The 13339-nt window shown below is 38.0% G+C and overlaps 1 protein-coding gene across 1 annotated transcript in view; it reads left to right on the top strand.

Moving 5' to 3' along the window:
- The window catches only part of WDR44 (WD repeat domain 44), a 93413-nt gene that overhangs the window by 23635 nt on the left and 56439 nt on the right, over positions 1 to 13339 (top strand). Inside the window, exon 2 of the mRNA XM_023202370.1 lies at positions 8157 to 8190. Coding sequence (XP_023058138.1) covers positions 8157 to 8190 — 34 coding nt within the window. The remainder of the gene's footprint in view (positions 1 to 8156; positions 8191 to 13339) is intronic.

Here is a 13339-nt window from a genome sequence, read left to right as displayed (position 1 = left end):
TTGGGAGAAAATATTTGCAAAGCATATGATATGGTTTAGATGTTTTGTCCCCTCCAATTCTCATTTTGAAATGTGACCTTCAGTATTGGAGGTAGGCCTGGTGGGAGGTGTTTCAGTCATGGGGCAGATCCCTCATGAATGTCTTGGTGCTGTCCTCACAATGAATGACTTCTTGGCCTGAGTTCATGCAAGATCTGGTTGTTTAAAAGTGTGTGGCATCTCCTCCCCCACTTTCTTCCTGTCTTGCTATGTGATGCATCCCTTTGCATACCATGATTGGAAGCTTCCTGAGGCCCTCACCAGGAGCAGATGCTGGTACCACTCTTCTTGTACAGCCTGCAAAACCATGAGTTAAAATAATAAACCTTGTTTTTTTTTTTTTTTTAGACGGAGTCTCGCTCTGTCGCCAGGCTGGAGTACGGGGGCACAATCTCGGCTCACTAAAACCTCCTCCTGCCTCAGCCTCCCCGAGTAGCTGGCATTACAGGCATGCAGCACCATACTCAGCTAATTTTTGTATTTTTAGTAGAGACGAGTTTTCACCATATTGGCCAGGATGGTCTCGATCTCCTGACCTCGTGATCCACCCACCCCAGCCTCCCAAAGTGCTGGGATTCAGCCTTAGGTATTTATTTATAGCAATGCAAATGGACTAACACACCATACATCTGTTAAGGGATTAATACCCACAGAATGTAAGGAATTCAGACAACTCAGTAGCCAGAAAACAACCCAATTTAAAAATGGGCAGAGGACCTGAACAGACATTTCTCAAAGGAAGACATACAGACAAATGGCCAACATAAGAACTGAATCGTGTCATATGTGGCAATATGGATAAACCTAGAAGACATTATGTTAAGTGAAATAAACCAGGCATAGGAAGACTGCTACTGTATAATCTCACTTATATGTGGAATGTAAAAATGATGAACTCATAGAAGCAGAGAGTAGAATGGTGGTTGCCAGGGGTTGGGGGAGTAGGGAGCAGCTGGGGAATGGGAAAATATTGGTCAAAGGGTACAAAGTTTTAGTTAGACAGGAGGAATAAGTTCTGGAGAACTATTGCACAGCATGATGACTATAATAATTATGTTTCAAAATTGCTGAGAGAGTAAAATTTGAATGTTCTCACCACAAAAAAAGATCAGTATGTAAAGTGAAGAATTTATTAATTTGCTTGATTTAAAGATTTACCATATTTGTAATTAGTACTAATATGTTGGAAGTTTGAGTTTTGTTTTGTGTCTGCTGTTAGGTGAGCAAGGAAGCCTAGCCCTTGAAAGTTATATTTTTGTTCAACTTTGTAAGAAGCGTATTTATTTTTTAAATATTTATTGATCAGATAGTAAATGCATCAGAAATATTTGATTTAAAGGTGCCCTATGATGAAAGCTTTGGAAAGGAAAAGTGAACTTTTGAAGCTCTCATTTTGGTTTGTCAGGTTTTCTTTAAAGTGGTACATACCACCAGTACTCAAATATGTCTACATGTAACCTCAGAGTTTTCTGAAAAATTTTCCCTGTATGTGTGGTTTAATAATGTTATTTTATGTAGATATTTGAACTTTCTCTGGGAAAAATTACCTTAATATGTAAAAAGGATAAATCTAATTTACCCCATTTAGTATCTACAGAATATTTTGAAGAAATATTTTTCAATTTTTCTTTTTTTATTTCTTTTTTTTAACTCCCTACTATCACTGGAGAAAAAAATATTTTTCTAGTTAACTAGATGTAGCATTTCTGGGTATGTACATGTATGTCAGATTATATCCATGTTTTGTATAATATATTTCAACTTTAAGGGAAATTAGAGGATATAATATTTAGATCATTAATCATGGTACAAATTATATCTTCACTCTCAAACTAATGAAGGGTCTTAAGACAAAATTCCCTGAAATTATAGCAACTCTAAAATCCCTTGCTTAAGATATTTCTGCTAGTTAATGGGAGAGCTAAGAGTAGAACTTAATTTTCTTGACATCTAGTTCCCCATTTCTCCCTCCCATCCCCAAACTTGAGCATGAATAGTTGTTTTCTTTAGGCACATAAACACTGAAATAGTCTACTGTTATTGTCTCTACTTTGACATTAGAGACTTATTTACAGAGAATTATTGAGTTGTCTAAGGATACTGAAGATTAATAACACCTCACTTATCTGGTGGCCATGTCTGTGGTAATGACAGTTCTCAAGATACAGCTGAAAACAAGAAGTAAGCATTTTAAAAGCCTCTGAACAGTTCAATTAAAAAAAAGTGCCACACAAAATAAGGTTATGTACATAAAGTCTCATGGGGAGACCCTTAGGATCCCTAGATTCTCCCTTCACCATACAATTTCATATTAAGGAAATCTGATTTCCCAGCTCAATGCAGATTAGAAGCATAAGTGAGAAGGATGTTGGGAAGAAAGCTTTTAAATGCAGGCGCATGGCTGACTGTAATAAGCAACTGTTTATCGGCTGGGTGCGGTGGCTCATGCCTGTAATCCCAGAACTTGGAGAGGCTGAGGAAGGCGGATCGTCTGAGGTCAGGAGTTTGAGACTAGCCTGGCCAATGTGGTGAAACCCTGTCTCTACTAAAAATACAAAACTGAGCCGGGCGTGGGGGTGGGTACCTGTAATCCCAGCTACCTGGGAGTCTGAGGCAGGAGAATAGCTTGAACCTGGGAGGCAGGGGTTGCAGTGAGCCCAGATCATGCCGCTGCACTCCAGCCTGGGCAACAAGAGCAAAACTCCGTCTCAAAAAACAAAACAACAACAACAACAAAAGAAGTTACCACTTAAAGTGAGGAAGGAAATATAAAACTATAAAACACAGACATTCCAGGCATGGTAACCTAGGGTCCTTGAAGGCAAATAAATCTGCACTTTAGCGTCCCTAAAGTGTGTCAAAATATATAGTGTAGTATTTGAGTGTGATAATTAAGAAGGAAAATTATATATCCTTTGTTTAAGAAGATATTTTCAGGGAAAGAGTACTGAAACTATAAGATTTATCCTACTCATGTACTTATTTACAAGCTGCTTTTGAGATTTAAAATTCAAAAATAGTTATATTATCAAAAATTTGGCACTCAAAAGCTTCATCTCTCTGGAAATTTTACATGTGGAACATTTCATTATTTCATTCCCTAACAGTGCCAAGGCAATTAGGTGTTAATTGTAATTGTTAAAGGCAGGTCAGGATTCAGAGCCTTTGACTTAATCAGTTTAGTTCAATTCAAGAAGCAGCGCTAATTGCCTTTACTTTGGTGCTCATACACAGCTCCAGTTACAGTGTTTTCATAATTATCTTCTTCTAAGTCCTTACCCAGAGAGGAGGCAATATTGTGAAGTGGTTGAGAGAATGGGCTGTGGAGTCAGGCTACCTAGGGTCAAATTCCGGCCCTACTGTTTACTAGCTGTACAATGTAAATGACCTAATCTGACTCAAGCCAGTTTTTTGTTCTGTAAAATAGAGAAAGTAATATAACTACCTAATAGGAGGACTGTGAGGACCAAAGAAGCTAAAACACGTCAAGTGTTACAGTTTTTGGCAAATGCTTAATAAATGATGGCCATTGTTTTATTATTATTATTTTTTCATTATACTTTAAGTTCTGGGATACATGTGCAGAACGTGCAGGTTTGTTACGTAGATATACATGTGCCATGGTGGTTTGCTGCATCCATCACTCCATCACCTACATTAGGTATTTCTCCTAATGCTGTCCCTCCCCTTGCCCCCCACCTCCCGAAAGGCCCCAGTGTGTGATGTTCCCCTCCCTATGCCCATATGTTCTCATTGTTCAACTCCCACTTATGAGTGAGAATATGCGGTGCTTTATTATTTTTACAAGGCCCCTATTAGGGAAGTTTTGTGTGGTAATACTAATGTTTTTTATTGCTTCTTAGGGTGAAATGAATTGGTTTTTTTTCATCTTGGCACATTGATACAAATCATTTTAGCCAACTTTACAAATTGTAAATATGCCTTCACTTTTTACTAGGCATTAATGTTTTATAAATGGATTTAGAAATTTGTCACAAAAGAATTCTACTCTTACAGACTACCCTGTTAAAGACAGTTTTGGGCTTAATAGACTTGAAATTGTAGTAGTTTGAAATGTTCCTACCTACCAAGGTCTTAACAACTTTGTAACATTTAAAATATACCTCAAACATGAGTGTCTTTTGTTACTAGTTTTTTATTTAGTGATGTCACCCAGTTGCAAGCAGGATCCCATTTTAATCACCAGCTCAATATGATATGGCTTTTTCATGTTCCCTGTTGTTAAATGTGCTAGAACTTGATAGGCTGTGAGGGACCTTTGCTGTATTCCAGAAATTGGTCTCAGGCTCCCCACTACTGACAGACTGCCAAAAGTGCCTTTGAGAAACTTGGAGCATTTCAGAGCTGCTGAAGAGACTACACTATCATGTGTGCCCCATGTACTCACTCACTTCATCCTCATAGCAGTTGTATGAAATAGATGGTTTTACCCCCTTTTGCAGAGGATGAGATCGAGGCTTGGAGAAATGATTTGATCACACATAGGATAAATAGTAGAAACAATATTGAAGCAAGGTTCATCTGCTCAAAAGTCTATATTTTACTCTCTCCTTGTCTCTCAAAAGGAAATAATAAATAACTCTGTATAGTTTGTACACAGTTATTTGTAAAGCCCTACCAGAACCAATCTAGAGTATTTCCATGTGTGTCAGTAATTAACCAATAACTTTGATCCTTTGAATCAACAGCCAGAGAGTACTGTTTTTGAAACCAGTGACACACAAGAAATAAATGTGGCTTCCTGTTGTTGTTGTTTTTTTTTTTTTTTGACAGACAGCTAAAAAACCTGTTCAGATATCTCAAGGTGTGAGAGGGTTGCTGGAAAGGCCAAGTTTCTTCCCTTCTCTACCTCATGTGGGGCTTAATTTTAAAATATCTTACCCTTCTTGCCTTTATGCCTTTGTTGCAGGTGATTGGCATTCTGAATTTGTACCACATGGAAATCTGTGCCCCTTAAAGGTTTTTCAGGCTAGGTGCAGTAGCTCACCCCTGTTATCCCAGCACTTTGGGAGGCTGAGGTGGGAGGATCGCTTGAAGCTAGGAATTCAAGACCAGCCTGGGCAACAAAGTGAGACCCCGTCTTAAAAAAAAAAACAAACCGGTTTTTCATTTTTGCTTTTTAATTGTTGTTGTTGTTTTGATTGCACTTGTGTTATTTAAGACATCGATTTGTGTGGAATCTTCTTTCTTTTTTTGAGTATGGATTAGCTTCAGTCCTAACTAATCAGCTCTAGATAAACAGGATTTTGATGCATCACAGTGTAAGTTTGTCAGGGGACCCAAATAATTAGCAATGTATGTTTTCATTTCTGAAAATTGTTCTTTGTTAACACATATTTATATTGACCAGACATTGTAATTAAATGGGTGCTATTTTATGACAACTACTTTTTTTGTTTTCTAAACAAATTTAACCCCCTCCCCCAAACTAGAATTGTATCTCATTTATCTTTGTATCGCTAGTCTTGGTACATAGTAGGTAATTCATAAATGTCAGCTTTGGGTGTCTGGTTTTGTTTTTTGTTTTGAGACAAGGTCTCTCTCTCACCCAGGCTAGAGTGCAGTAGCACAATCATGGCTCATGGCTCCTGGGCTCAAGTGATCCTCCTACATCAGCCTCCCAAGTAGCTAAGACTACAGGTGTGCAACCCCATGCCTGACTGGTTTATTTTTATTTTTGTAGAGATGGGGTGTCACTATATTGCCTAGGCTGGTCTCAAACTCCTGAGATCAAGCGATTCTCCCGCCTTGGCCTCCCAAAGTGCTGAGATTACAGGTATGAACCACTGCACCTAGCCCATAAATGTTTGTTGAATAAAGGGATTAATTTTTTGTTACTCAAAAGTAATTTTTTTAACAAACTGAGTTTTTATTAGAGGTCAAGGATTCGTCTACCAAATGTCATTACCCAATTTGGCATATAAAAACATGTTAGTAGGACTCATTGCTTCTCTTGCTTGTGCTACAAAATATGACTTTCAGGAAAAGTCACTTAATCTCTTGGAATCTCAGTTTCTTGATCTGTAAAAAGAGGCTGTGTGATTAGATCATCTTGAAGGTGCCTTTCAATTCAAATTTGCATCATGTAATCATTAGATTTTACCAAAAAAAAATTAGGAATGGCATATTAATTATTTAAAACTTTCTTATTGCATAACCCCAAAGTATAACTAAGTAGCCTTATGCTTTGAAGCAGATATCAGACTGTTCCTATTCAAAAAGATAATGTGGGGGAAGGGGTGAAATGGTGAAAAGTTACTTTTAAAAATTATTACATCCCGGCTGGGCATGGTGGCTCCCTCCTGTAATCTCAGCAATTTGGGAGGCAGAGGCGGGTGGATTGCTTGAGCCCAGGAGTTGGAGACCACCCTGAGCAATATGGCAAACCCCGTCTCTATACAAAAGTGGAGAAATCAGCTGGGCATGGTGGCACATGCCTGTAGTCCCAGTACTTGGGAGGTTGAGGTGGGAGGATTGCTTGAGCCCAGGAAGTTGAGGCTGCAGTGAGCCGTGATGGTGTCACTGCACTCAAGCCTGAGTGACAGAGTGAGACCCTGTCTCAAAAAAATATATATTACATCCAGAGTAGTCTGTTTAAGAACAGTCTTTCTCCAGTAGAAAAATGAGCAGAGAGCGGTACACAGTGGTTCGTTCCTGTAATCTCAGTACTTTGAGAGACTGAAATGAGAGGATTGCTTGAGCCCAAGAGTTCAAGACCAGCCTGGGCAACATAGTGAGACACGTCTCTACAAAAAAAAATACAAAATATTAGCTGGGTGTGGTGGCACATGCCTGTAGTCCCAGCTACTCAGGAAACTGAGCCTGGAGGATCGCTTGAGACCTGGAGGTCGAGGCTGCAATGAGCCAAGATCACACCACTGCACTCTAGTCTGGGCAACAGCAAGACTCCGTCTTTAAAAAAAAAGAAAAAGTAAAAACTGAGAACAAAAATGGGTATCTCTCTTCAAAAGCGATATAAATGTCTAATACATATGAAAATTTTCATCCACACTGGAAATCAAAGTACACATTAAAACACCAATGAGATATACTTTTGCCTGTCAACTTGGTAAAAAAAAGTTTAAAATAACATTCATTTTTGGCAAGGGTATTAAGAAATAGGCATTCATAGAGCAGTAGGAGTGTAAACAGGTACAACTGTTACGGTTGGCAGTTTGAAAGTTTCTCAAATTTCTGGAAAGTTTGTATACTTCTGACCTCTAATCCCACTGCCAGATAAACTTATTTTAAGGAAATGTATTATGGAGGTGCACAAATTTTCATTTATAAAGGTATTTGTTGTAGTGTTATGTCATATACAACTGTATATACATATGAAGACAAAAGATACTCAAATCTCTAGGTGATAAGATTATGTATGAATCACGGTAATTTTCTTCTCTCTTTTTTTTTTTTTTTTTAAGAGATGGGATCTTGCTTTTTCCCCCAAGCTGGAGTGTGGTAGCACAATCATGGCTCACTGCATTCTTGAACTCCTGGGCTACAGCAGTCCTCGTGCTTCAGCCTCCCAGGTAGCTGGGTCTACAGGCAGTAGCCACCACACCTGGATAATTTTTAAATTATTTGTAGAGACAGGGTCTCATTCTGTTGACCAGACTGGTCTTCTCCACTTTTTTTTTCTTTTTCTTTTTGAGATGGAGTCTCGCTCTGTCACCAGGACTAGGGTGCAGTGGCATGATCTCGGCTCACTGAAACCTCCACCTCCCAGTTCAAGTGATTCTCCTGCCTCAGCCTCCCAAGTAGCTGGGATTATAGGCACGTACCACCACGCCCGGCTAATTTTTGTATTTTTTGTGGAGGTGGGGTTTTGCCATATTCAGGCTGATCTTGAACTCCTGACCTCAGGTGATCCGCCCGGCTCAGCCTCCCAAAGTGCTGGGATTACAGGCATGAGCCACCGCGCCCAGCCTCTTCTCCACTTTTTGTTTTCCACATTTTCTGTATGCACATAAGACTTTGCAATCACAAAATATATACACACTTTTTAAATGTGGACTTGTCTGTAATAAGTCTATAGAAGTATTTCTCTTCTCATCTCCTCTATTCAACACCTCCTTACTTTTATTTCTGAACAGGTCTCCAGGAAAAGTTGGGCTTTCAACATTCAAGGTAAGTTGTGCTTTCTGAAAGTTATGTTTTTAGAAATTGTATACTTTTTATTTGTGTTTTTATGTAATTCTTCATTTTCTTTTGCTTTTTTTTTTACTTATTTTTTGTTCAGTAATATTGTCATTATGTCCTACTTGGTATAAATAGGTACTCTAGAAATACCTAACTAAATATTATGCTGTAAGGAAGGAACTGTAAGTATTTTTTAGATTTCTACTAATTTTTACTTGTTTTATGATGTCTAGAATAAAAGAACGTGTGAGAGAGAGAGAGAGAGAGAGAGAGAGAGAGAGTGTGTGTGTGTGTGTGTGTGTGTGTGTGTGTGTGTGTGTGTGTGTTGAAAAAGTAATACTCGGCCAGGCATGGTGGTTCACACCTGTAATCTCAACACATTGGGAGGCTGAGGTGGGCAGATCAGTTGAGGTCAGGAGTTTGACACTAGCCTGGCCAACATGGTGAAACCCTGTCTCTACTAAAAAAACAAATGGAAAAATTATCCAGGTGTGGTGGTGCAGACCTGTAGTCCCAGCTACTTGGGAGACTGAGGTAGGAGAATTGCTTGAACCCAGGAGATGGAGGCTGCAGTGAGCTGAGATCATGCCACTGCACTCCAGTCTGGGCAACAGAGCGAGACTCCACCTCACAAAAAAGCAAAAAATTAATACTTGTGTGACAAAAAATGTACAGTAACTGAAATACATGTATACTTCTTGTGGGCCCATATACCATCACTATACATAAAAATCAATCCCAGCTTATATTCAGGCAGAGGAGTTTGGTATTGAGATATTATGCCACTCAGAGCCGTTTTAAGCATAAGATATCATGAAACAGAATTACTTATATCAGATAGAGTATATATTTTTTATGTATATTTGTATATGTGTATTTATATGTATGTGTAATCTCAAACATGCTGTATTTTTTTCAGTTCCAATATACTGACCTTCTATTTATACACATTGGATACCAGTCTCTTTGATAAATTATGATATATTTATATGAAATATTCTACAGTAGTAGAAATGAATGAATTAGTTATATACAATGACATGGATGAATTTCAGCACTAGAGTGTTGAGTGGGGGGTAACTACTTATAGAAAAGCATATATAGTAACATTCCATTTATATTAAGTTCACAAGCGTGCCAAACTAAAAAATATATTGTTTAGAGAATAGATTGTTTAGATATAAAAACATGGTAAAACTGTGAAAAATTACCAGGGAATGAGAAATACAATATTTAGGGTATTGGTCATTCTCTGAGGGAGAGACATTGTAATGGAAATGGAGAAGGATACACAAGAGACTTGAAAACTAATAATAATGTTCTTTTTCTTAAATTGAGTGCTTAAGAAAGGTTATATCATAACTCTTTTCTTATGTTAAATAAAAATTATTTTGTATTTACTTAATATTTAATAAAAACAGTCTTTAAAAGTAATAACATGTGTAGGGTTGAAATTTACTCAGGACAAAAGGTATATGGTTGAAAATGTAGCTTTCCCCACCTCTCAAACTTCATATCCAGAGGCAATTACTGTTTTTGCTTCTAGGTCTTAAAAGCCATTTAGCTCTAAGATATTTTTATATTATAACAAATAGATTTGGAGAATTTACTTTAACCCAGTAATTATAGATTGTCCTTAACTTGAATGAAATTAGATAACAAATATACATATTTAGTAAATAAATATGAAGTTGGATATTCACTTTTTTAACTTTTTATTTTGAAATAATTATAGATTCACAGGAAGCTTTAAAGATAATGCAGAAAGGTCCTGTATATTCTTCACCATTTCGCCAGTGGTTATAGCTTAATTATAGTACAATTTTAAAATGAGGAATTTAACATTAGTGCAATGTGAGTGTATAGTTCTGTGCCAATTTATGATATGTGTATGTTTGTATAACCAACACAATGAAGATGCAGAACTATTTCATCATCACAAAAATCTCCCTTGTACTACCCCTTTGTAACCACATCCACCACCTTCCCCATATCATCCCTAAATATGTTTTCCATCTCTATAATTTTGTCACTTGAGGAATGCTCCATAAATGGAATTGTATACTATGTAACCTTATGGGATTGGTTGAAAGGGTCACGATCCATCTAAGTTGTTGTCTGTATCAATGGTTTGTTTCTTTTTATTGCCGAGTAGTATTCTATGATAAACATGTACTGAGGCTATTGAGTGCGTATTATGAATAACAATACATTTATCAATACCATAATATAAAAGAAGGCTTGATATAGTTCTGATTGTTGGTGATTTTACAGTCTGATGGAAGAGACATTTATGCAAAAGGGCAATTTATGAGGTCTTGATGTTTGTAAAGTAGAATAGATGTGTTAACTGCCACAAGGGGTTTGGAGGAACAAGAGGAAGATAGAGTTGACGGTGAGAGCACTGTTACCTGGAATAGCAGAGAAAAGTTTCAGGGAGGAAGTAGAACTTTCGCTGAGCTTTGAAAATTGGGAGAGGTTTGCATAGGTAGATAGAGAAAAATTGCGAAAGCATTGTAGTTAGGAAATAGTAGGGACTAATTAATATGCAAAAGCATGGGATTTACTAGGAGCATTGAAAGACTAGTGTGACCAGTGTAAAAGTTTTAGCAGTAGAGTATTGGAAAAGTAAATTGAGGCAAGATTGTGATGAGCCTTGAATGTCAGTTTACCTGATTTGATCATAATACTATGTATACATGCATTAAAACATCACATTGTACCCTGTAAATATGTATCATATAATGTGTCAATTAAAAATTAAATTGTAATTTAGAAAAGAAGCCGGGCGCAGTGGCTCACGCTTATAATCCCAGCACTTTGGGAGACTGAGACGGGCAGATCACCTGAGGTCAGGAGTTAGAGACCACCTGGCCAACATAGTGAAACTCCATCTTTACTAAAAATACAAAAATTAGCCACGCATGGTGCCACACGCCTTTAATCCCAGCTACTTGGGAGACTGAGGAAGGAGAATCACTTGGACCTGAGAGGCTGAGGTTGCAGTGAGTCAAGATTGCACCACTGTACTCCACCCTGGGTGATAGAGTGAGACTCTGTCTCAAGTTAAAAAAAATTTTAGAAAAGAACTCTGAGCTTTAAAATTTTGAAGCAGGATATTTTTGGGTTTCTTTCTTTTCTTTCTTTTTTCTTTCTTTTTTTTTTTTTTTTTTTTGATGGAGTCTCACTCTGTCACCCAGGCGGGGGTACAGTGATGGAGTCTTGGCTCACTGCAACCTCTGCCTCCTGGGTTCAAGCAGTTCTCCTGCCTCAGCCTCCCGAGTAGCTGGGATTATAGGTGCCAGCCACCACGCCCAGCCAATTTTTGTATTTTTGGTAGAGACGGGATTTCGCCATGTTGGCCACACTGGTCTCAAATGACCTCAAGTGATCTGCCCATCTCGACATCCCAAAGTGCTGGGATTACAGGCGTGAGCCACTGGGCCCGACCAGGATATTTTTGGTTTTTGAAGGTCTCACTCTGTCACCCAGGCTAGAATGCAGTGGCACAATCACAGCTCACTATAACCTTGAACTCCTGGTCTCAATGACTCCTCCCACCTGAGATTCCCAAGTAGTTAGGACTGCAGACTCAAACCCCACACCCAGCTATTTTATTTTATTTTTATTTTTTAGGGACAGGGTCCTGCTAGGTTGTCCAGACTGGTCTGAAACTCCTGGCCTCAAGCCATCCCCCTCCTTTGGCCTCCCAAAGCATTGGGATTACATGAATGAGTCACTGTGCCAGGCCTAAAGTGGGATATTTAAAAAGTCAATTTTTATATGTCTTACAGCTGTGCTGCCCAAGGTTTTTTGTTGTTGTTGTTTTGTTTGTTTTGTTTGGCTGGGGAATTAAGAAAACTGGTGGAAGGGTAGAAGAAAGTTTGAAGGAAAAAGACTTAGGTGCAAAGAAAGCTGTCAAGAGGCAGTTAAAATGTCAAGACATGAGACTCCGATAAAGGGAACAGCATTGAAAGGAATGGATGTATGGCTATGACAGTGATTTAAGGGTTACTTTTTAAAACAATTTTCTCAGCAAAAAAAGAGTGGAAGTCACATTTCTAAGTTTTTCTTTTTTAAAACAAATTTCACTTTAGTAGCTTACCTTCCCTTACTACTAAAAATTGCAAGTTACCTGAATTTTTCTATAATTAATGTTTTTAGCTTAATGTTCTTTAGTAGGTAATAAGATTTCTGTGAGTGCAGATCACTTTCATACAAATAGTTTGTTGGGTGTGCTTATTAAAATTAAAAAACTGAAATCTTATAACCAAATACTGCAGGGGGGTTATAGACAGCTCTATAATATCCAACACAGATGGAGGTAACTGTGATGTGAATTGCTGAAAATTGAATAAGCTACCATACCTTTTAAGGAAGCAAATTTTTGATACTGTGATAGATAGGAGTTAGAGAAATTGCCTAACAGTAGGGAAGCTGGGATTTAGTAAGTACTGCATTTAATAATGAGTCAGAACATCACCAGAAGTAGGTAATGTACTGTCTCAAGTATAGCTAAGTTGGCGTTGGTTGTCTATGGACACATGCTTGGCTTGCATTCCTTTGTCCCAAAAGCCTGATCAAGGTGTTAGAAGGACCTGGACCTTATACATCACTGAGAGAGAATCATAGTTGACTATATATCCTAAGTCTGATTTTATTAAGAAGTCTTCTCTGGAGATCAGGTCCTCTGGTAGGTGCCATGTCGCTCCTTTAAACTTGTGACTTAAAACAGCAGAGTACCTTAGGAGTTACTATCTTTTAAAAGTTCAGACTCCAAGAGAGTTTTGTTAAAGCCAAATAAAATAGAAGCCTAATCACTGCTTGGCAGTTTTGGCTAGTGTAGGAATGTTAATCTTTTTAAGTAAATAATTGAAACAAATTAGGCCGAGTGCAGTGACACATAGGCCAAGTGCAGTGACTCACGCCTGTAATCCCAACACTTTGGGATGCTAAGGTGGGAGGATCACTGCATTCTAGCCTGGGCAACTGCGAGACCCTGCCTCTAAAAAATCAATCGGTTAATCAAATTGAGGTCCAAAGATTATTAATGTGTAATTTTATGTAGCTTAATTTAAGGAAAATATCCACAGAATTATGTTGTACAATGCTTCTGATTTTCCTACTGATAAACAGT

This window comes from Piliocolobus tephrosceles, chromosome 12 (assembly GCF_002776525.5).
Source record: "Piliocolobus tephrosceles isolate RC106 chromosome 12, ASM277652v3, whole genome shotgun sequence".
Lineage (NCBI taxonomy): Eukaryota > Metazoa > Chordata > Mammalia > Primates > Cercopithecidae > Piliocolobus > Piliocolobus tephrosceles.
This window is presented reverse-complemented; position numbering and strand designations above follow the sequence as displayed.